General features: G+C 42.1%; 1 protein-coding gene across 1 annotated transcript in view; it reads left to right on the forward strand.

Moving 5' to 3' along the window:
• Positions 1-25580, forward strand: part of ralgapa1 (Ral GTPase activating protein catalytic subunit alpha 1) — a 154782-nt gene that overhangs the window by 72371 nt on the left and 56831 nt on the right. The window contains exons 29-36 of the mRNA XM_036593818.1: positions 1790-1898; positions 7035-7145; positions 9174-9242; positions 9968-10102; positions 11116-11299; positions 16095-16639; positions 17102-17526; positions 25395-25466. Coding sequence (XP_036449711.1) covers positions 1790-1898; positions 7035-7145; positions 9174-9242; positions 9968-10102; positions 11116-11299; positions 16095-16639; positions 17102-17526; positions 25395-25466 — 1650 coding nt within the window. The remainder of the gene's footprint in view (positions 1-1789; positions 1899-7034; positions 7146-9173; positions 9243-9967; positions 10103-11115; positions 11300-16094; positions 16640-17101; positions 17527-25394; positions 25467-25580) is intronic.

Genomic DNA, 25580 nt, shown 5'->3' on the forward strand with positions numbered 1-25580 from the left:
AATGCAGGTTTAAGTGCCCACTCATGGCCAGACAGATTAAGGTCAGTGTCATTTAGACTAATCCCACACCCTCCTCAGCACTAACCCTGCCCCTGCTGGAAAAGGTGCAAGTTTAGCTGTCTGGGTTTTAATTCTGGACACTGAGCTGAAGGAGGGGTCAGGGGTCAGACACACACACGACCCTGGATTTCCTCAAAAATAAGTAAAAATTTAGGCTTCGAATTGATTTTATTAACAGTGATTTTTTTCCCCGTCGTTAGATTTTACAGTCATGTGTGTCACAACAAACCGAAACAAAGCCTCAGAGCTGATTTGGCCTCAAAGATCTGATAGTGATCCATTAAAATATACCTGGATCAACTCTGACCTCCATTCAGCAAAGCTAAATAGCAAGCAAGATAGCTGGTTAGCCATTTTAGACACTTTAGATTTGGAATAGTGGAATAATAATAATAATAATAATAATAATAATTATTATTATTATTATTATTATTATTATTATTATATTAATAATATTAGTGGCCTTTTTAAATGAAAACAAAAGGAGTTTGTCTGCAGGCAGCTACTCTGCTCACTTACTGAGCTCAGTCTGATCTGCAGGGTTTATTTTAAAGCCTTTAAGGCAATATTACAGACAGTATTACAGACAATACTACAGACAATATTACAGACAATACTACAGACAATATTACAGACAATACTACAGACAGTATTACAGACAATACTACAGACAATATTACAGACAATACTACAGACAATACTACAGACAATATTACAGACAATACTACAGACAGTATTACAGACAATATTACAGACAATATTACAGACAATACTACAGACAGTATTACAGACAATACTACAGACAGTATTACAGACAATATTACAGACAGTATTACAGACAATATTAGACAATACTACAGACAATACTACAGACAGTACTACAGACAGTATTACAGACAGTACTACAGACAGTATTATAGACAGTATTACAGACAGTATTATAGACAGTATTATAGACAGTATTACAGACAGTATTATAGACAGTATTATAGACAATATTACAGACAATACTACAGACAGTATTACAGACAGTATTATTTATTACTGAATACGTAGCCTTGTACTTTAGTGTAACTATAATCAGGAGTTTACTGAGAAATTGGATCAAAATATAAATAAACTACAAATAAACTTAAACTACAAAAGGACAGTTTACAGCACACAGAGCATTGGAAATTCAGCATTATAAACTGTTTATTAAACATTACACATCACTGTTTATGTAATATGGACTAAATATGTTCCTTATTTTCTTTTACTTTTTTACTTACTTTCTTTGCTTCTTTCATTTCGTTCTTTCTTTCCTTCTTTTGTACTGTATCTCTTTCCTTTGTTTCATTCTTCCTTTCTTTTTCTTTACTGTTTTCCTTTTTCTTTCCTTCTTTACTACTTTATCTTTTTCCCACTTTCTGTCTTTGTCTGTCTTTCTTTCTTTCTTTCTTTCTTTCTTTCTTTTCATTCTTTTTTACTTTATCTCTTTCCTTCCCACTTTTTACTCACTTTCTTCTTTCTTTTTACTCTTTCTTTCCTTTTTTTCTTTCCTATTTTACTTTCTTTTGTTCTGTTTTTTCTTTCTTTCTTTCTTTGCTTTACTTGCTTTCTCTTTTATTTCTTTCTTTTTTTTTCTTTCTTTCTATCTTTTTTACTGTATCTCTTTCCTTTCTTTCTCTCTCTTTTTCTCTCTCTCTCTCTCTCTCTCTCTCTCTCTCTCTCTCTCTCTCTCTCTCAGGTGTGTTGCTCTGTGCAGTCTGGGTGTCTGGCTGTGTGAGGAGCTCATTCACGGCACTCGACACCCGCAGATTAAAGAAGCCCTGAACGTCATCTGCGTCACCCTGAAGGTGATTTAATCCAGCGTCTCACTGAACGTCGTGCGCCGCAGTTTTAAAGCGACAGTTTGATGAACGTTTATCCAGTTTTCTGAGACGTGTTCGCTTCTTCAGTTTCAGTGCTGAACCTATGAGGCTAATGTAGCTAACAAGCAGTGGAAGCTGATAGTCACAGATTAGCGGTACAGTAACAGATTAACCAGATTAACATTTGAAGCTTGTAAAACACATCCCACATGTTTATATCTGAATCTGTAACGAACATTATCGTATATCAGAGCTGTGTGTTTCAGTGTTACTAGGGGTGGGAATCTGTGGGCACATTACGATTCAGAGGCTGCGATGCGATTATAAAACGATTATCGATGCATCTTTTTTTTCTATTCAGTGTTTCTATTTTCTCACTGTCTGAGGACTTGGTACTTTAAAAACAAAGTGTTTGTAATGATCCATAATGAATTTACTTCCAATATCTTTCATTAATAAATCAAATGGAAGTGATGTGGCAAGTGAACTACTGGGAGATTCACTCGAAAGAGGCCCCGAATATTCTGTTGTAACTCCCGTTAGGATGAAGCAATCAGAACCAAAAAAATACGCTACGTACTTTGACGTATGTGTGATCTACTGCATTACATGCGATGCTGGAAGTGAAAATCAAACGAGAAGCTGCAGAAGAAGCGACTTCAGCCTCGGAAAACAGTCGAACACTGAGAGACATTTTAGAAGAAACTATTGAACTATTGAGGAAAAGTTTCCTGGCGGAGATGGGAGGAAAGCGGCTGTAGGCGAAGCTTCTCCTTTATATTGTTTAGCCTATACTAGGACATTATCACATACTGGACATTAGATGTTGTGGCTCCCAAGCTGGTTTGATTTTTGTTGAAAGGACAAAATGGCTCTTCTTATCATTTGTGTTGTGACTCCTGATCTAACCTGGCTTTAATGCAGAGGGAGCCGGTCGGATTTCTCGCTCATCCAGTTGTGTTTGTGTTATGTGCCACAGACTGTCCGGGCGCTGCATTTACCCACCTCCAAGTTCCGCCTCATGCGTTCCGTCAACATTACGTTATAAATTAAATATTTAGAAAATCGATTTTTGACATTTGTGAATCGATTCAGAATCGTTCACGTCCGCATCGCGATGCATCTAAGAGTCGATGTGTTACAGTGACTCTTTCAGTAAAGAGTCCACAGAGCTGCCGCCGCTGTTTTACACTCCTAACAACTAACCAGATCCTGCTTAGACTACGACTCGTATTCCCAGTCAGTGACGTATCTAGAACCCCCAGAAGACCTAAAGTGATTTTTTTTCTCACTGCCCTTTGTAAATCAGAGCAGGATTGGTTTGTTCTTGTGTCACTTGCTGATTATGTTGTTAGTTACTCTGACGAATGAGGCCTTCAGTCCAGCTCCTGAAGTCGTAGAAAACCATGATGCTCCTGCGTTTTAGCTACATTAGCCTCGTAGCTCCAGTTCCAAAATTCAAAAGCAAAGTTCAGACACCAGACATGTCTTGGCTGCTTGTCAAGACGTGGGGGGGGGTGGTTGGGGAGGGGTTAGTTTTCTTCTAAACTGACTCTGGTTTTTATGTAGAGAGTAAACAGGCGAGCAGCGCTGCAGTGATGTAGCTGTGTTTTGGGTTTTGGGTTTGTGTTTGTGGTCCTGAGGCTCTACATGCTGGCAGAAGTGTGTCTGACTGGTCCAGAAGAAGCTTTACTCCATAACCCCCCCAAGATACCCCCCCCACTCCTGAAAACGCAGCCTGTCTAAATCTGGACTGTCAACATGTTTGGCTGCTCCGCCGCTCGCAGACACAAGACTAATCCACTGAAGAATGCACGCTCCAGCGACTTTGAGGAATGATTGTGTTTCTGTCTGAAATGAGGGTTAGGAGGGAGCCACGCCCCCTCAGCCCCTCAGCCAATCGCACGAGCCAGCTGGTGTTTGGGTCTGTTCTTGTTGTTCAGGCTCCTTTTGTGTTTCAGCACTCAGTGCCAGTGTCAGAGGAAGCTAATCTGCCTCTGCCTCTGCTTTTTCTCTCCATCCGTTCTTTCTCGCATAAAAACCTGTTAAAAACCCCACAAATCGGTCATATTATGTGTGTATATATTATATATATATATATATATATATATATATATATATATATATATATGTATATATATATATGTATATATATATATACTCTATATTTAGAGTATATCTGAAGCATTACAGGTCTGATATTTGCAACCAAGGTACCATATTAAAGCTTGAAATTTCTACTTTTCATCCATTTTACCATATTTTCTTTAATTACATTAGAAAAATAAACATTTGGATCACAAAATACCTTACCACAAAAGTTTTTATGACAAAAATATTAGTTACAGTATGAGCGTTCGTATTTTTCATAAGCCATTTTGGCCAATGTGGACATATTATACATCAAGCGAACAGGCTGACTCTCAGGATTCTGACGATGTGAGCCATTATACTCTAAAATCTACGACTGTCGAAGTAAAATCAAAAGAAAAAGTTATTCCAAACAAGAGAGATCTCTGTCGCAACACAGCAGCACTCATACGCAACGGCCGCTGCCACTCACCGGTACATTTCACACACAAACACTTCACACCACCACCTACCTTAGGCTGTCCTCTTCCAAACGAGACCAAACTTATGTCTTTCCTTAAATCCACTCGTTAGTAATCCTCATTTTTGTGCATGCAGTACTTGGGGAAAAACAGTCAAAATAAAATAAAACGATTTCAAAAAATAATTAAAATATGATCCCCTCAGACCTCCACCTTCAAACACACATGCGCAGATTCTAAGCTTTCCAACGACATACCCACCAAGTCTGTAGACCAATCAGGTGCCAAGTTATGGACACACGCATCCAAGGAGGCGGGATGTAAACAGGAAACTTGCCTCAGAAAGGCGCATTCGCTGTGTAGTGAACAGAGAGGTGTGTCATTAGTTTGTCAAGGAAAGTACAGAAAAGACGATACATTATAAGATGTTGGCATAAAATACAAATAAAACATTTACTTTTATGTGCAGTGGAAATAAGTTATTTACATGTTGGGGAGGTTGGGGGACTTTGGAGACCCCAAGAGGCCACTTGGAGAAGTCATAGGCTGCGTTCACACAGCAGGTAAAAGTGGCCAAATCTGATTCTCATCAAATCAGATTTTTATGTTTGGCTGTTCTTTTAAATGTGATCTGTATGCGACATCAGTCTGAACAGATCAGCTCCTAAACTGACCCACATAGGCAAAAGATCAGAGCGTCACGCTGCTTCACGGCTCATCCAGACGTAAACAGTCACGACTGCCAACGAACGCCAGTCGCTCCCGGAGGGTCAGCTTCATCTTCACCAGCATCACAGGAGCCATCATGAAGCTTCACTGACTGACAGCTGGGCTCATCACACAGAATGTGTTCGAGCCGTAAAAAGGGCGCGGTCACTTCTTTGGTTCGCGTCCTCGGATTCTTTAAACTCTGCTTTCAGACTTTTAACTGTTCTTTGACGCTGCAGCCTCGTTCTCCTGCGGCCGCGTTCGGACATTTCTTTAGAAATCTCTTCAACACGGAGGAGTTTAGATCAGTCTCTTCTAATTTTAGTACAGAAATATCAGCCTAAATGTTTCTGAGTCTCAGCACCACAAAATGATGATGAATGTTGAGTTAGATTGACGTAAAAGTCGCTTTAAATCTGGCTGTTCAGACTGAGTCGCAGATCAGATACGTATCGGATTTCAGTACCACAGATGAAATCGGAATTGAAAATGTCAGATTCAGTGTGTTTATCTGTTCACACTGACTCACATCTGTGTCACATTTGAAGAAAAAAGTCGGATTTAGGCCACTTTTACCTGCTGTGTGAACGTAGCCATAAAGGCCACTTGGAGAGGCCTCTAGGGGCGCACAACATCAGTTTGAATTAGCTTGAATAACTTTAAATCAGTCGGAGGAATCAGCTCTATATTTTTCATGGTGAAAGTAGACCCCTGGTGACGCAAGTTTAAGGCGGAAAGTGTTGGGGGAATCTTTAATTTGTAGTCCCTAAAATCTAAATTACAAAATAATAAATATTAATTAAATTAATTAAATAAAAAACGAATTTGTTGTAGTTTTCTTCACATTTTGACCAGTACAGAGTCGTTGCAGTACCTTTTAATTTTTTTCAATTACAATTTTAAAAACTTTTCAGTAACATTACAGCATGAAAAGCCTCAAGATTTCAGTTGTGATTTCAGGCGGAAAATGGAAAAAAGGACTGGAGTGTTAAGGGGTTAAGTTACAGAGTGACCAAAGCATTTACATCAGTCATAAATCACCCATTAAACACTCAATATACACACATTCTATACCATCCCTTATTTACCTTATTTCTTAAACAGCCATTAAGTACAAGTTTTTCATTTTTCAGTATTGAAAACACATTTAATGAATAATAACTCAGCAGCTGAATCGACTCTCAGCTGTCTGAGTGTTCAGTGAGTCATTCTTCACCTTTATTCCAGCTTCCGTTCTTTTCAGAAGACTCACTTTCAGTTCCTCAAAGAATCTGCAGACACACCTCCAAAGTTCAGTCTTAGAAGCTGGTTGATCATTTTCTGAAGTAATCAAACACATTCAGTGGTGTTGAGGTCTGGACTCTGGGGTGGTCAGTCCATTGTTCAGCTTCTTTGTTTGATGTGTCCGTCTCCTTTTCTCAGTGAGGTTCTTCTTGACAGCTACACATCCTTTCAGACCCACAGCGCTGAGTCGTCTTCTCACAGTGGAAGGATGGACAGAAACACCTGTGGATGTTTTCAGATCTGAAGCAGCTTGATTTTCTCCTCTCTCTCAGAGATGAAAGCTTTAAGTGCTGTTTATCTGATGGGGCAGTTTTGGGGTCGACCAGCTCTTCCAGGTGGTTGTTAGGAGCCACATTTTCTCTGTATTATTTTTTGAACTCCAGTTTTGGAAACTGCTGGTTTACCTCTTATTTTTTTTATTTGACTTCTCGTTCCTGCAAGCAGATTATCAACTTAGAATAATGTATAGTGTGTTTGAGAGAGAGAGAGAGAGAGAGAGAGAGAGAGAGAGAGATCTCACTGCTCCTCAGTTCAGCTCAGATTCACACAGTTTGTTTCTGTTTGTCTTATTTTTCAGTTCCCCAATAAAACTGTAGCGCTGGTGGCTTCAGATATCCTGCACTTACTCATAAACTACGTGGATCATCTGCAAAAATTCCCCCCCGACACTCCAAAGAAGATCGTAGAGGTAATTCAAGCAGAATGCTTTTATTCACAGGTCAGAAGGCCAGTTTTAATATAGCCTTAAAGGGTCCAGATCATGGAAAAAAACAAATATTCTTCACTTTTTTGAAATGAGACTTTGATGTAGTTGTAAACACTGAAAACTAATCTGCAAAAATAAAATGTTTTGATTTTATTTTTTGTGTAACGTCACAAAACACAAACACATTTGCATATCTGGGTGTTCAGCACACTGCAGTTTAGCTCCGCCCATTCATTTTGAACTAGAATTTCTGAACTTGGCACAATACAGTGATGAATGTTTAACGTTCGAATTGTCATCAGAGTATAAGCCTGCGCCTCAAGCTTTCGTCAGAGTTTTTAATCTGAATAAAATAACGAAACAAACTCACTGTTTTCAGCTAAAAGCTACGAGGAGGAAGAGATTACAGTATGAGTAGTAATGTTAGCCGACCTAACAGACGATGGTTCTTAAATACAAGAGCAAGTAACGTTAGCGAAAAGCTAATTCGCTTATCAGGTTTTCTAATTTATGGTTCCTTTCATCTTCAGCGTGTAGGCGGGGCTAAAACACTGTAGTCTAAATGTGTTGGTTTTTATTATATTAGTTTATTTTATTATATATATTGTGTGTGGGAGGGGTGTCTTTCCAATACTTCTAGAATAATGCCGTACAAATTCAAATATCAAGTTTGACTAAAATGCCCATCTTTAGACACAATATACAGTACACAGCAGCCAATCAGAACCGAGGTCATTTACATATCAGCCTTAAAGGCACAGTAACAAAAATTACAAAAATAAATATTATCATTATTTAACCATTAAAGAAACTCTGAGATTAAAAATGTCTTTTTTCTGGAGTGTCCTGGCCAAAACCGGCAGCGACATATAACACACTGTTCCTACACACACACACACACACACATCACACACACACACACACACACACATCACAAACATAGAACAAAAAAATCAATCACATTTTCTAAGCCGCTTATCCTTCTGGGTCGCTGGGGCTGCTGGAGCCTATCCCAGCAGTAATTGGACAGGTTGTCCATCACAGGGCATCAATAATCAAAAAACCATAATTAATCAGCGTTAATCATAAAACACTGACAGGCAGTTTTCCCCGCCTCCACTGTTTGAAGGATGTTTTTAAAGATGTTGAACGATAAAAGTTCCTGAAGTTTTAAATGTTTCTGTAACGAATTCCAGTCAGACGTAATTCAGCGAACACGGTGAGGTGAAATTACATACACTCTAAAAAAAAGAAGGTTCTTGAGGGGTTCTTTAGTAAAGACAAATGGTTCTATACAGAGGCATGGTAGAACATGATTATAATGATTTGAATATAAACATGATTAAATGGTTCTCCACACGGTGAAATAGTTCTTCAGATCGATGGAGAATGTGTTGTGTATGGATCTTTATTGAACCTTTTTGAAAAGGGTTCTACATAGCACCACAAAGGGTTCTGTCATCACAAGCTTGACATCGTAACAGAACCCGTAGCAGAACCCTTTTTGGTGCTATATAGAACCATGTGCTACACACTCTCCATCTATCTGATGAACATTTCACAATGCAGAGGACTGTTTAATCATGCAAGTGGCTCCTGGAGTGTTGGTTCTCAGTAAGACTGTTGTCTTTGTGAAAGACCATCTCTTTGAAGAGTGTAGATAAGAGGGTGATGAACCAAGTATAGATTAAAATATGCCAGTGAATCGGTCTGTGTGGTCAGTGAGGACAGAGCTGGTGAGTAATCGACCCACAGTTAGTAATAATTCATAAAGCTCCGTTATGGAACGGGCCAATATTAATAGAAAATTTAAATAATTTTGCAGGCCTGATAGGATTATGCCACAGGCCTGATCTGGACCCCGGGCCTTGTGTCCGACACGTGGGCTTTAAGGGACGTCAGGGAAAATGTGAGATAAAAGCAGGAATTGGGCTCTTTAAAGGTTGCAGTAGTTGTGTTTCACCGGCGGTGGTGACGGCTAATGGCTGATAACTGTGTGTGTTTCTGTAGATCCTCATAGCGACCATCACCTACCTGCTGCCCTCTACGGAGTCGTCCCTTCATGAGCTGGATAAACGGGTATTTACTGTCTGCACACACACACACACACACACACACACACACACACACACTCACTCTACAGACACAAAACGCCTGGTAGATACAGAATTCCATGCTTTTGTGTTTAGCAAAAAAATCTTAATTTCATGGTCAGTACTTTGGACAATACAGCAGTGAATACAATTATAGATCCAGACATAGAATTAGAGATTTTAAAGTCCCAGAGAACAGAGCAAATTATGAACAAAAAAAGCTTAAAGAAGGTTTTTTATTTACTTTGCTGCTGGATCTGCGACCAGTGGACGCTGAAGTGGCCGATAGAGCGAGCAGACAGATGAGTAAACGTTAAATAAGCACTGCTCAGGATTAGGATCCCCCACATTAACAAGGAGAATGTTGGTGTGGTGCATCAGCCATGGACGTTGGAGAGCTATTCACAGACTGCACACATGTAGTAAGATTAGCTTACTTACTAGAAAGTGTGGGTTTAGGTCAGCTGGGGTTTTAAATAATGTTTTTGACTGATAATCAGCATTTAATTAACTTTTTATTAACATGTTTTCATTTCTAAAATCAGCAAAAGAGGTTATTTGACCTGGTGTACCCAAACTTTTGACTTGTGCATACTGTAGACAGTGTACTTTGAAGCAAGTTATGTTCTGTCTGTCTGTCTGTCTCTCTCTCTCTCTCTCTCTCTCTCTCTCTCTCTCTCTCTCTCTCTCTCTCTCTCTCTCTCTCTGTAGCTGGTGGTCTCTCTGCTGCTGTGTTTACTGGACTGGGTCATGGCTCTTCCTCCAAAGACTCTGCTGCAGCCGGTCCAAACTCTGGTCCCGGAGAAGGACAAGGCGGATAAGTCTGTCCTGAGCGCCATCTATAAGGTTTGAGCTGCAAAAACAAAGTTACTTTAATGCATACATTAGCAACCTGTGACCTCAACACCCCCATCAAATATTTTCAATCAGTTTGTAAATTCAGTAAAATGTTGTAACAGTTTTGTGCTGTTATGGCAGTTTGTAGATGAATGTGTTAGATATGAGGGCCGGTCTGAGGAACCAAGGAGTGAGCAAACAGTTGGAGAAACACAACTGAATTTAAGAGTTAATCACTCTGGAATTTGAGGATTAATTACCTGAACATTTAAGGGTTAAACGTCCGCGCATGTAAAGGTTAAAGATGTGCATTTACGGATTGAACATATATGAATTTAAGGGTTAAACATCCATGTATTTATGGATTAAACACCTGTGCGTTTAAGGGTTAAAGATCCATGCATTTAAGAGGTAAAGACCTGTGCGTTTAAGAGTTAAAGATCCATGCATTTAAGAGGTAAAGACCTGTGCGTTTAAGAGTTAAAGATGTGCATTTGAGGGTTAAACACCCCCTGCATTTACGGGTTACACATCCAAGCATTTAAGGGTTAAACACCACTGCATTTAAGGGTTAAACATGCATGCATTTAAGAGTTAAAGACCTGTGCATTTACAGGTTAAACACCCACACTTTTTTAAGGGTTAAACACTCGTCTTTAAGGGTTAATCAGCCGTGCATTTAAGGCTTAAACACTCATGCATTTAGGGTTAAACACCCACATATTTACAGGTTAAACACCCCTGTATTAAAGTTTTAAACACCTGTGCATTTAAGGGTTAAAAATCCATGAATTTAAGATTAAGCACCCCTGCGCACATATAAAGGTTAAGCACCCCAGGGTTTATAAAGGGCTGTAAAGCTCGTGCTGTAATTTTGAATTTTTCTGTTTATGGTTTTCTATGCGATTTGGTTCCGTTTCTTCCCTGTGAACAGTTAGAACAGTTATTTGTGTTGTTATTTGCGGGAGGTCTTGCTGTTCTAACTCTAATGCGCTGTTGTTTCTCCCCTCCCTGCGTTCCAGGTGCTGCACGGCTGCGTGTACGGCGCTCAGAGTTTCAGCAACCCGCGCTATTTCCCTCTCAGCCTGTCGGACCTCAGCAGTCCGGATTACGACCCGTTCCTGCTGCTGGAGGGGTTAAAGGAGCCGGAGCCTCTGCACTCGCCAGACTCCGAAAGATCCTCCAAACTGCAGCCCGTCACTGAGGGTAACCGTCTCTCCGCCTTCCCTTCCTCATCTTCATCTCACAGCTTACTTCATCTTTCACTTCCTTTCTTTTATACACTGCCAGTCGAGCGTTTCGGGGCACTTTGTCTTCTTCTTCGCTTTTTCCAAGTAGTTTAATTTGCCGAAAACCGAGCAGAGGGTGAATAAAATGACGCATTTTCACCGTCCGAAAAACCGTGTTGCTCAAAATACTGTCAGCGCAAGTTTATGGTCATCCGAAAAGCCTCTATTCCAAAGTGCACACTTAAAAAAGGATGGTTCTTCAAGGGTTCTTTAGTAAAGAAAATGGTTCTGTATAGAAACATGAACACTCAAAGAACCCTTTGTATGATTAAATGGTGCTTTGGATGGTGAACTGGTTCTTCAGATTCATAGAGAATGTGCTGTATATGGTTCTGTATAGAACCTTTCTGGAAAGGAGTCTCTATAGCACCAAAAAGGGTTCTTCTATTATCACAATATCAAGCAGGACCCTTTCTGGTGATATATAGAATCATCACATGGGGTCCATGGGGGTCCTGACCACTGAAGAACAGGGTAAAAGGGGGCTAACAAAGTATCAGAGAAACAGATGGACTACAGTCTGTAACTGTAGAACTACAAAGTGCACCTATATAGTAAGTGGAGCTGATAAAATGGACAACGAGCGTAGAAACAAGGAGGTGGTCAGAATGTTATGCCTGGTTGGTGTATATCAGGGTTTCTCAACCTATGGGCCACAGACCAGTGTTCCGTGAAGCACCCTCTAGTGGTCCGCGGGCCTGTACTCAGAATGAGGCAGTAATTCACTGTAGGCTGATAATGGCACTTTAAGTCATAAAAACATAAGTGGAAAAAAAATAACTTCGTAATTAAAACTCTAAGAATGAAATGTTTTAACAGTATAACCAACATAAACATTAATAAAGATGTACAAATAAAAACATTGCGGTAGTGGCTGATTAAACATCATCGGTCTGAGGTGACACAGCCGCGGGCTCGCGGTGCAGACAGCGAACCAGAGATGGAGCAGTTTCTCAGGGCGCTTTGTTTGATGTTGACTTATCACACATTTTTCTGTAGTTCGCTCTGTTTTGATGTGTGTGAACACCCCCCCGTATTCAGGTCTTTAGCAAACAGCTGAACCAGTTCAGCAGATACCTGTGGGTCTCGGTCCATTTTAAACAAACCCTGTTCAGTTCACTGCTGATGGAAATGGGCTCTGTGATGAAAAGAGGGCGTTATTCATTAGAGCTGCTCTCCTTCTCTTCCAGAGGCTCATCGGCGCCGTAAAGTCAGCATAACGATGTTTTAACGTCTGACTCTTTAGACTCTGAGCACAAGCTGCTGTTAAAAACAATAGACGAGCCATAAAATAATAGAGAAGTTACACGTTTGATTTCAACTAGACTTATATCTGGTGAAGCATCAGCGACCCGAGTGGTTAAACTGATAAACCAGTGACAACGAAGCAGATATCAGGTAAGATTTATCATTGTTGTTAGTTGTGATGACGCTAATCCAAAAGCCCAGTGAAAGCCCAGTGATTTCACATGAACCACAAAATCCCTCAAAACTAGAGAGCCGAAACAGTTCCTCTTTTGGGGAAGCCAGTGGAGGATTTTCAGTGGAAACACAGTGAACTGCATCTCCAAATCACAGTCCACCTCTACCTTGAGAACCCCTGGTCTATATCACCCTTAATGTCAATGGCGAACTGACAAAGACAACCTGCTCATTTATTACTGTTTTGAAGAGCAAGGTGCAGACGTTTCACCTCTTAGCCTAAATATAGGTACCTGTTCCCTGTTTGGCACGTATACATTCACTCAGAGCGTCTCTGTCCGTCCTCTCGGCCAGTCCTCCGTCCCTGCATGCCATTAAGCTAAGTAGCCGTGGCAGGGCAGGTGAGTGAGGGAGCTGAATGAGCTCAGTCTGATGTCTGTGCGTCTCTCCGTCTCCGTCTCTCTCTGCCCCATGCTGCTTTAATTCCTGCACTCGTTTTCTGAGCGAGGGAACAGCGGGGGCCCGCAGCGGCCCAGCCGGCCACAAACCAACCCCTAATCAGCCCGGCTCTCGGTACGGCATGCCTCTCCCTCACCTATTACCGCTAGCCTTAGTGCCGCGTTTCTGCCGTCCTGAGGACTCACTGAAGCCTGTTTGGAGCTCCGCCAGGTTCCATTTAGACTCCGCAGAGCTGGAGGTCATGCGAGCTCAGGGCAGCGGAGAGGCTGATTACGGAGAAAAGCCTGTAGGAGACTCAGCTCAGCTTGTTTGTTCAAATATTTAAATGTATTCAAACATTATCTTTCAAAATGCAAAGAAAATAAGTGGAGTACATGCACCGCCTCTCCGAATAGGGGAGGTTTGGCCCCCTGTGCTGCAGGAGCAGCTTCTACTCTAATTTTACAGTGACACATGTACTTGGTCAGTGTTCTTGGTCAGTACTAGGGACGCACTTATGCCGTTACTTGCATCGGGTATTGGGCTGAGCTAAAATAAATATACAGCGTGTCCCAAAAAATTGACATCATTTGAGGTGTGGGTATCTGAGTAACTACATGTCTGAGGCAAACGAAATTAAATAGGCTTCATGTTGAATAATACAAGATTTATTTATCAAAACTGGAACAAGAAATTCAGAGGGATGAAGATTTTATAACCGATTTCACAGCTTCACAAATGTAATATCTTCCAATACTGGTGGTCGTCCAGACCCCTTTGTCCTGCACAGACAGCCTTCCTCTTTGAATTTTTTGTGCCATGTCCAGATCTGCTTTCCAGTTGTACATTTTTATTGAATTTTCTCGAAAATGCTGCTGCACTCTTGTTTGACTGTGTTTGAGCATATTCTAACACACAAAACGCCTTTTCATTTCTAGTGAACGCCGTTCTTCAACAAATACACTTTGGTAAAATTTGAGATCATTTGAGGGAGAATTAGCTGTTACTAGACTACGAAATGATGTCCATTTTTGTGGGACACCCTGTATATGCACTGTAGACGTAGGGACCCCAGGGGCCTAATTCACAAAAACTTTCTTTAATAAAAAAACTTGTGAAGGTTCTTAAGACAAACACTAAGAAGTTCATAAGAATGTTTTTAAATGCAGTTGTCAAAAAAAACCTCATCAGAATTGTGGCCAAAAGACAAAACTGACTGACAGGGACCGCCAGCGTGTTTCACGGCTTGTGAATAAAATCCGTTTCCTTTTGGAGGTTCTTTCAGAAATTGGTTGTGAAGAACCTGCGTTGACTTCTAGAAGCAGTTCTTGTCTGAAAGCGAAGCGATTTTCGTTCATAAGCCGCGAAACACGCCGGCGGTCCCTGTCTGTCAGTTTTGTCTTTTGGCCACAATTCTGATGAGAATTTCCTGCAGACTGGGGTTTTTGCCACTGCTGGTCGACCCGTATGACCGTACGCTTCAATACGCCTGCAGATTCAGCTGCTTCCTTCACGCTGTGGCCTTTGGTGCCCAAATGCAATCAGTCCTTTATGAAAATCACTAACATCTGCTTTGCGACCCATTTTCAACACATCAGACGAGACATTGACTGCCCTGTACCACCTTTTCTCAATCTATGAATCCCGCCGCACACCCCGCGGGTGTTTATAGCCCAATCATCCTCGCGCAGCGCCATCTGCAGGAGCCTGAAGTTACTACCACCTTAAACACGCAAGGTGAAAAATGCCACTTCTTCTTAGAATTATTCTTAAGAAAAGAAAAAAATTCTTAAGTTATTTGAAGAATAACAACTTCTCAATCTTTTTATTAAGAATGAAGTTAAGAAAAACACATTTAAGAAGATTTTCTTTCCTAAGACACTTCTGTGAATCCGGCCCCTGGTTCTCATCAGCACAGTTAGAAAGAAATGTGAAATCTGGTGTCTCTACAGTTCACCGGCACCAACATGCTCTGAATGACTGTTTATATCTCAGCGACTGTGATTGGCAGAAATTTCAAAAATTTAATTCATTAATTTACTAAAACATAAACATTTTAAGCCGTACTGGGGCAGCGTGAGACCCCCCCACAAAACTCTTACCCTCTCTCACCCTCCCTCCCCTCTTTCTCTTTCTTTTGCTCCTTCTCACATGTATTTTCACCTCCTTACACCCCCTTTCTTTCTTTCTGTCCTCATTTCTCCCCTCTCTCTCTCTCACTGCTTTCATTTTTATTTTCTTTCATTCTGCTTCTGTGTCACGACCACCTCCAGCTCTCGCTCTGTCTTTCTCTCTGACCCTTTATCTCGCTCATCTTCCTTTCTCTTCCTTCTCTTTCTTTCTCTCTCTCTCCCTTTTCTCTTTTCTCATCTTCTCTTTTTGTCTCTCTTCCACTTTCTTTCTTTTTCTCTCTATTCTCTCTTCTTTTTCTCGATTTCTCCCTCTCTCCTTTTGCTTTTTCACTCACTCTCACCCTTTTTTCTTTCTTTCTTTCTTTCTTTCTTTCTCTGTTCACTTCCACACTCTCTCGTCCACTTTGTCTTTCTCTCACTTTTTTCTCTCCTTTCCTCTTTTCTTCTATCTCTATTTCCCTCACTCTCTCTCTTTTGTCTTTCTTTTTCTCCCTCACTTATTTATTCATTTTTTTCTCTCACAACCATCTCTCTCTCTCTCTCTCTCTCCTCTCTCTCTCCTCTCTCTCTTTCTCTCTCTCTCTCCTCCCACTCACTTACTCGATCTCTCTCTCCTCATTCATTCACTCACTTTCTTTCTCTCTCATCTTATTTATTCACTTTCCATTCACTCATTCTCACACTCGCTCTCACTCTGTCTGTCTCTCTCTCTCTCTGCAGTGAGGAGCCGTATCCAGCAGGGTCTGATCTCCATCGCGGCTCGTACGGTCATTTCCCACCTGGTGAATCACCTGGGTCATTACCCCATGAGCGGGGGTCCGGCCACATTGACCAGTCAGGTCTGTGAGAACCAGGACAACCCGTACTGCGACAGCAGCGACCTCGCGCCCGAGCTCTTCCACACGCCCAACCTGCAGTTTTTTGTGCTGAACGGCACCACGCTGCTGTCCTGCCTGCAGATCCGGGCGCAGGACGGCCTGCCCGGGGGGGGCATGGCCGCTGGCCTCACATCCGCCAATGCCTGCGTACGGGTCATCGTCAGGGACATTTCGGGTAAACACTCGTGGGACTCGGCCGTGCTGTACGGACCGCCTCACTGCGCGGCGCCCAGCCAGCCTGTTCACTTCCACACCACGTTCTCCGGTCCTGCAGGGGGCGACAGAGAGCATGACGCCGAGGAAGAGACTGTGGAGAGAGAGGAGGAGGAGGAGAACGAGGAGAACTTGGAGAACTTGGAGATGCAGAGGGAGCAGGAGAACGGGGAGGTGTGTGGAGCTTCTGGCCTGTTGGTTTATCTCAGATACATAATTAGCTATTTAATACATACAGATACATAATAGGTTATTTAGACCTTGTTTACATTTGGTCGCTGCATGGTCTTGAGGATCAGGGATTATTTGGTCCGCCCAGTTTACATCAAGAGGAGAGAAATATGGTGAAATGTATTGGTCATTGGAACATTATTCACAGGGTAAACTTGGTACATTTTTACTGCAATAACAAAACTAACCTGATTAGAAAGAAAACACAGATTTAGGTTCCCTGAAATGTTTAAAATGTTCTTTGACTGGTTTCCAGACCAGTGTTTCAGATGGGTTCAGGATGTCCGAACATTAGTTAATGTTGAGACACTGCTTTCGTACAAATAACCACCTCTGAGAGTTCAGCATGTAATGTCACACCTCATGTACAGCTGTGTAAAGGAACGAATGTCTTCCCTGCCGCAGGTGCTGGATGAGCAGGAGGAGGTGGTGGACGAAGGGGCGATTTTGGAGCTGATGGCTCCGCTGGCGAAGCGTCGGTGTTGCGAGGCCGTCCCCAGCTGGGACTCCCTGCAGGACGGGGAAGACGCGCTGGACGAAATGCTGCAGTACCTCGGCTACTCCAGCCCGGAGTGCCTCCAGCGCACGGGAACGCCCCTCAACATCCCGGCCCCGCCTCCCGCCTGCGTCTCAGAGAAGCAGGAGAACGACGTCATCAACGCCATCCTGAAGCAGAGCACCGAGGAGCGGGAGTTCAGCTGCCACCGCGGAGACGATATCCACATGCGAGCGGCGGGGCAGCCAGAGCCGAGTCCGCAGCGGCCGCAGTCGGCCTTCTACTACTGCAGACTGCTGCTCAACATCCTGGGCATGAACTCCTGGGAGAAGAGGTGAGAGCACGAACGCTCAGACACATACATACGGATTCGCCGTGTAGGATGCTGTGTACGTCTTGAAGTCGGGTGAAGCCGAAAGCGCCTCGGTGAGCTGACAAGCTCGCACACTTTTTGCGGTTTCGTTTTGCCTGTTGCAGATAGTCCACTAATGCAGTTGGCGCTGTGACGTTCTATTAGTTCCATGACTACTGGAAACCGATTCTGTCAGAGTTTTAACCGTGGTGACGTGCGAGTCCAGAATGCTGCCACCGTTTAAGGTGAAACAGGAAAATTCAAGAAGCTGGCGAATAGGAAGCCGACTTTAGCCTCGTCCCCTTGTGAACTTAAATATAAGATAACCTGTGTGTAACTATAAGTTTTGGTGCTTAGTACTAGTTAATACTACCGAATGACACACTCAACAGTTTAGCAGTGAAATATTGGTGTCTCTACCAAAGCGCTCAGCAAACGTCTTGCGAAACGAAGGTCCTCAAAGTCGTCCATCTTTGTTTAATGACACGTCTCTTTTTTACTGACCGTTCGCAGGCTTTGTCATGTAGTGTCTTCGTCCACGGAGTTCACCCAGCTGCCATGTGCATGACATGACGTCTGCCATTGTTCATTTTCTCCACAATCACATCACATTGTTCATGAAGTCAGGCGAACGTCGTCTCTGCAAGCAGGGTTTGGGTTTTTGAGATGTTTCTTCTTCATTTGGTTCTGTTGGTTTCACAGTGCTGCACTAAATCACACACGGCAGTGCTTGTTCTACTGGTCAGAAATTTAGCAGGGATACGACTCACTAAGGCCTGAAACATACTTCATGCAAGGACGCGAACGCAGACGCTTTGAGCTGCGCACACAGGGTTTCAGTGTAGTTGGGTTCAAAAATGTGTTATGATGCATTTCATAACGCAGCGCTAATGCAAGCTGCATCCTGAGCGTTACAGCAGGGGGCACTATAGCAACTGCCAAGCCTGTCCAGGCGGTCTCGTACAGCCGGTGTGCTTTCTCAAGTGCCATAGCAGACGAGCAGGTGAGTCTCAGGCAAAGACGACTTACATAAACATAAAAATATAATACAGTATCACATTTCCATTCCAGCAGAAGAGCTAAAGCAGCTCACTCTCCTCTACTGTCCACGTTTAGCTGTGGAGGCTGCCGCAATAACAGCTCCTGACTCTGTGGAGGTCAGATACAAAGTCGCCAGTCAGTTCAAACATTCTTGCTTGGCAGATTCCCGCCAGACATACACTATATGGACAAAAGTATTGGGACACCCCTCCTAATTAATGAGTTCAGGTGTTTCATCCACATCCATTGCTAACAGGTAGATGTCGCCACTGGACTCTGGAGCAGTGGAAGCGTATTCTGTGGAGTGATGAATCAGCTTCTCTATCGGTCAGTCTGATGGACGAGTCTGGGTTTGGAGAATGTTATCTGCCTGGCTGCACTGTGCAGCTGTAGAGTTTGGTGGAGGAGGGATGATGATATGGGGCTGTTTTTCAGGGGTTGATCTAGAACCCTTAGTTCCAGTGAAGGGAATCTTAATGTTTCAGCACCAAGACATTTTGGACAATTGTACACTTACAACTTTGTGGATCAGTTTGGGGAAGAACCTTTTCCTGTTCCAGCATGACTGAGCCCCAGAGCACAAAGCAGCTCCATAAAGGCCTGACTGGGTGAGTTTGGTGTGGAAGAACTTGACTGACCCTCACAGAGCCCTGACCTCAACCCCATCACACACCTTTGGGATGAACTATAACGGAGATTGTGAGCCAGGCCCTCTCGTCCAACATCAGTGTCTGACCTCACAAATGCTCTTCTGGATGAATGACCAAAAGTTCCCACAGACTCTCCAACATCTGTAGAAGCTTCCCAGAAGAGTGGAAGCTGTTAGAGCTGCAAAGGGGGACCAACTCCATATTAATGCCTATGGATTTAGAATGGGATTCATAAAAGCTCCAGTAGGTGTGATGTCCCAATTCTTTTGTCCATATAGTGTACGTTGTGAGATTTTGGCCTGTTTTTAAACACACAAACACAATCGCAACCGCTTCCAAAATATGTATGGAGACACGTAGGCTAACAAAACGGAGGCGAAAAAGTTGACGTTTGGTACCAGAGTCAGAGTGTGAGACTTTCCCCTGCGGCTAAGAACTCTTTCTGGACTAGCAAAGTGACTCTATACCGCGGTCAGTGAAACCCCCCCCCGTTAGCTGTGGGAACCGTGGAGGTGTGTGTGTGTTCTGTGTTATGCATTGCTGATTATGTATTTTGATACTTTCTGAGTGTAAAGCGTCCTTGAGCATGGGACAGGCGCTATATAAATCAGAGTGATGATGATTAGTAGAATTACGAGATAAACGTTAATGCAGTGGTTTTTGTAATGAATACTTCATTGAAAGTTTAACCACATAATAGAAAGGTAAAAGGATTTAGTTCACTCAATCGAAGAGCCATCAAGACCACCACTAATGTTCACTTACAAAGCAGAGGGGGGAAAACAGCCACACAGAAGCACCACACTGACGTTTCCTCCAGGTCTGCAGCTGCAGCCTGTTTATAACACTGAATTACTAGGTTGACCTCTAAGGTACGGAGAGCCGGTTGGTGAAGAGGCTCCGCGTGAGCGTATATTGATCAGACCTGTTCAGTAGAGACTCTGTCGCTCTCTCATAAGCAGCTGACTGCACCATTGTTGTAGACCGTTCTTCAAGTGGGTGGACGGATGGCTCCTCCTCCGCTGTCTCAGTAGTATCCATTTAGCTGTTGTAAGAGGCTGAATAGCCCAGGTCTCTTCAGAAGAGGAGACGTCACAGTCCTGACGATCAGTGGCTGAACCTGAAATAGATTTGAAACTTTTTGTTTAGGACTCCAAACGTAATCTCTTGAATATTATTCCACCAGTTCCTAAGTGCTGGACGTGACCAGAGTACCTGTGGAACGGAGGCACAGCTTCCTTCACATCTTCAGGAATCTGCTGGTGTTAGGTTCCGTTTGTGTAGCTGTTGTGGTGTTCGACGCCGTCTGTGTATCATTTTCAGCTGAATAAACGTTTCACCCATTTGTTTGTACTTTGATTCAGTGTTATTCAAACATGACTTCCAGTCTTCAGTACACACTTAAAAAAGATGGTGATTCAAGGGTTCTTTAGCAAAGAAAACGGTTCTGTGTAGAACCATAAACACTTAAAGGACCGTTTGTTTGACTAAATGGGTTCTTTGCGTCATGATGGAGAGGGTCTTTTATATGGTTCCATATAGAACCTTTTTGAAAAGGGTTCTATATACACCGTAAAACGTGGCTCGTCGGATCTACCTAAAAAAAATACTTCATGTAGTAAGAAGTAAATTAACTAGTTTTATTCAACCTAAATAAATACTTTGAATGGATGATTCTTTAATTTAATTGAATAAAACTAGTTAATTTACTTGGTACAACATGAAGTATTTTTTTAGGTAGATCCGACGAGCCACGTTTTACAGTGTAGCACCAAAAAGGGTTCTGCTATTGTTATAATGTCAAGCATGTAACGGTAGAAGAACGCTTTTTGGTGCTATATAGAATCCTTTTCAAAAAGGTTCTGTATAGAACCATCTACAGCACCTTCTCCATCAATCTGAAGTACCAATTAACCATGCAAAGAACCCTTAAATCATGCAAAGCGTTCTTTGAGTGTTCATGGTTCTAAATAGATCTGTTTTTTTTCTAAAGAACCCTAGAAGAACCATCTGTTTTAAGTGTGCAGTCTTCACATCGCAGCAATAGAAAAACCATTTTTGGTGTTACATACAACTCTTTTCTAAAGGGTTCTGTATAGAACCATTTACAGCACATTCCATTTAACAGAGGGTTCTTTGAGTGCCCTTAAGGAACCCTTATTTTTAGGAGTGTAGATATGTCCACTGCCATATGTCCCTTATCCACTGTTTCCTGACCTTGGACAGGGTTAGTTGTACATGAGGAGGTGGGTGATGTGATTATTACCAGCGCTTCTCAGTGATTTAGTCCCGTCCGAATCTGTCATGTCGGTCATTATTACTGACCGCTCCCGATTCAGTAAAGATTCCAGCACCTTTTACCTTTTATAAAACGATCTGTAAAATAAGCTCAGGTTAGATTAAGCGCGTGCGGATTGTGACGTCGGTGAAAATACCATCGTATTCTAAGGAAAAGGAGTTTCTTATGTTTGGAGGCTCGAAGAAGCGCTTACTCGTGTTCTCTGACGAAGAGGGCGTCGGCTTATTCGCCAGCATCGTTACAGTAAATTGTTACCAATTTGCTTCTGTAATATGAGTTTGTACATCAATCTTATCTTGACCTTGTGAGATTTTACGTCAGGATTAATAATAGGAAGTTTCTGTAATATGGACGTCTGGTTCCTATCACCACCACTGTGAACAGTTCTGTCTGGTAAGTTTATCTAGAACGGAGCGTTTCACACCAAACCACTCTGAACCACTCTGTTTACATCTTAACCAGAATATAGAATTAGAATTCGAAGTTAATTATACCACTTAATTATACAGGAAATAATAAAATCAGTGAAATTGCCCTTTAAGCCATTCATGTGCAACAACTATATTTAAGTTAAATAGAAAAAAAATCGCATTTAAGACATAAAATACTTTCTTTTTAGCAAGATTTATTTTTCCAGATTTGTGCACTGGGAATGTACTGACCAATAGAAATGAAACACAGACTGTGTTTACATTTTAACTATTTAATTGTGCAGGAAATTTGAAAAATCATTTTCCTTTAAGCCATTCATGTGCAACAACTACATTTGGTATAAATATGAAAAATTGCATATTTAAGACATAAAATATTTTTTTTTAGCCATTCAGTTAAAGACTTATGTTTTCAGATTTATGCCCTGAGAACATCCTGACAGAAGGAAATTAAACACAGACTTTGTTTACATCTTAACCGTTTAACTATGCAAATTCTCAAAGATTGGTGGAGCTCCCCTTTACAAAGAGGTCCATCATGAACGGTTCCACTGCTGACATTTTACAGCTGTATATCTCACACCTCCATATTCCCGGATTGGAGCAGAACCCAGATTAGAGCGTGCGCGTGCGGAGCTGTTGTTGGAATCAGATAACGGGTGTAAACATCCTGTTTCCCTGTTTGTCTGATTCCGCTGAGCTCCTGTAATCAGCTTAAAGCAATCAGCACTTTTTCCCCCCACTCATCATCTCATTAGCTGCACTTCGCTCCTACTGACAGTCCTTTCCTCCTGCATTGCTCCATCTACTCATGACGGACCTTTTTTCCCTCCGGATTATTAGATGATATTATCTGAAATGGCTGAATATTTTCAGATTATGAATAATTGGCAGATGGAGCTTGTTTTTTTGCGTCTCAGTAATGTAAGGGCATCATTTTTTATCAGATATATGGTCCAGTGAGGGGGGAAAATTGTTTTTCCATTGTTGTCTTAACAGGCACCTTTAACAGGTCTGCGTGTGCGCGTCCGCGCTCTTACGGCAGATTAATTCTTGAGGGTCCTGTCATCTCCCGCGCTGCAGCGTCGCCTTTCATTCCGCGCCGAAAATAAAAGGGCTGCTACCTTTAGAGTCTGGCTGTGGGGTTATTAGAGCTGAAGGAGAATGCGCGGGGGTCCTTTAATGAGGAATTGTCCTGCTTTTGCTCTCCAGGCATTCATGTATCATTTATCCGTGGTCAGAGACTATAAGGCGTCGCAATCCGCCGCTGCTTTGTGAACGGGAGCGGCGCGCTAATGCCTCTTTCACACCGTCCCCGCGTGCGCCTCTCAAATGGCTCACTTTCAATGGGCAAAATGAAGACCATTACATTGCAACAAGCTAATAAAGAGGCCCCTACTCAAAGGGAAAAAAAGAGCACGAAACAAAAAAGTCCTTTTAGACGGCATCGTGTGGCTTTTACGCATGACTCACGCGGCCGCGCGGGCCGAGAAAGAGAGGCAGGAAAGTAGGAGAAAGTCTGTTACATTATCTCACATTATTTCACGAGCTCGCATTCAGCGTCGGCAGAGAGATGAGCCGCGCGTGTCCTTGGCGTGGGTTTGTTTTTTGCTTTTTCTCCGCTTCATCACGTAGCCGTCGTATTTTCACTTCAGTTTTGCTTTTTTTTTTTCTCAGAATCTGTGAGAAAAACAAAGCGACGGATAATTAAGAGAGCTTTCTCTTAATGAGCGATCAGCGGCCCTGCTCTGGTGGGCTCTCGGAGAACGGCAGCGGCCGTCTGAGGGAGTCGTCGTTCCTTTCCCCCTCTGATGTTGTTGTTTATTTCTTTTATTTATTTTGAGAAATAAACACAGTGCTGTGGACAGTCGGCCAGCGCTGAACATCCATAAATGAAGGCATGAATGACAGAACAATGAGTGTAATATTAAAGGGCCAAATCCTTTTTTTTATTTATTTTATATTTTCCTTTAAGGTCCACTTGTTTATAGTTAACAGTGTAGATATAGATAAGTTTGCCATACAGTAACCACTTAATCAGTCATGATCAGTTTGTTCACCCCACTATTTTGTTGCAAATTTACTAAAACCCTCCCATGTTATGAGAGTCAGATCTAGTGTTTGTGGTCTGTATGAATGTGTATCTACTCTGGATTAGAGCTGAGCGATAAGGCAGAAATGTCACATCACAATACAGGACGTTTTTGACGATACTTATTTTTTCATCATCTGATCATTTTGAGCATTTTTGAAAATGTGGCTCTATCAAAAACTATGAATACAGTGATTTTGTATTCGACATTCCATACTAAATACACAGGACTAATTATGCTGTCTGTGTAATTAAACATGCTGTTGGCCAGTTTTCTTTCAGTACTGATACTCAGAAAAGCATATTGTGATGAAGTTCATCACAGTAACAGTACATGTTGTGATGCTGCCCAGCTCTACGAGGGATGCACTGAAAATTGTGGCCATAAAACTCTTTTGTTTTAAAACAAATAAGTAAGTAACAAAGTATGTGCGTAAGTACGTAAGCAAGTACATAAGTAGGTAAATAAGTACTTACATAAATAAGTGCTTACATAAGTAGGTAAGTAAGTACGTATGTAAGTAGGTAAATAAGTAAGTAGGTAAGTAAGTACTTACATAAGTGTGTAAATATGAAGTACATAAGTTAATAAGTATGTAAGTACATAAGTGAGTACGTAAGTTAATAAGTACATACGTAAGTGAGAATGTTAATAAGTACGTAAGTAAGTTGGTTCCTGATTGTGCTGTCATATGTTTGGCTTTTGTTAGTGGGTTGATATCACAGTGCAAAGGATGACCAGTGTACTTTCAGGTCAAAGGTGACCAGTGGCTGATTCTAAATGCATTTGATGGTTTCCTAATGGGATCTAAAGGTGTTCTAGAGGAAGTTGGGCTGGCGTTGCATTTATCTTAATATCTTCATCATTGTTTTTGTCATATGAAGAAACTGAAGAAGTGTCTGAATCAGTTTTCAGATCTGATCTTATGTGGTCTGTGTGTTTTTGGGTCCAGTATGTTGATGCAGTATGTCACAGTGTAAAAATAGTGGTCAGGTCATGTAGGTGATGTGCTGAAGTAGCCCAAGACTCGCAAGGGTTAAACATCATTGTGAAATTCCCATTTTAATTTTGTGTTTAAGTATTCCCAGTGCCGGTCTGTGGGAATCATCCGTTCAGTCCCCTAAAAGCACAAGCGCACTGTTCCCATCTGATCTTTATAAACCGCCTCTCTGATAAAGACGTGGGAGCTGTCCTCTCTTTCCCCCCCCGTTGTTGTTGTTTATTGAACTGGCGGTCACTTTCACCAAAAGAAACCCCACCATGTAAGGACAGGCAGTTCTAGAACGTTCCCCTGCTCTCACTGTGCTTCTCACATGTGCTAACCTGTTCTCCACAGGAGCAATTTCCACCTGCTGAAAAAAAACGAGAAGCTGCTGAGGGAGCTGAAGAACCTGGACTCCAGGCAGTGGTGAGGCTGCAAACTGAAAACACAGGGCTCCTTCTGCTGCCCGAAGAGAGACAGCGTGTCCTGTTTCATGTTTCGTGTCGATTCTAAACTGTTCCACAGTTTGAAATCAATGTT

This window comes from Colossoma macropomum, unplaced genomic scaffold (assembly GCF_904425465.1).
Source record: "Colossoma macropomum unplaced genomic scaffold, Colossoma_macropomum, whole genome shotgun sequence".
Lineage (NCBI taxonomy): Eukaryota > Metazoa > Chordata > Actinopteri > Characiformes > Serrasalmidae > Colossoma > Colossoma macropomum.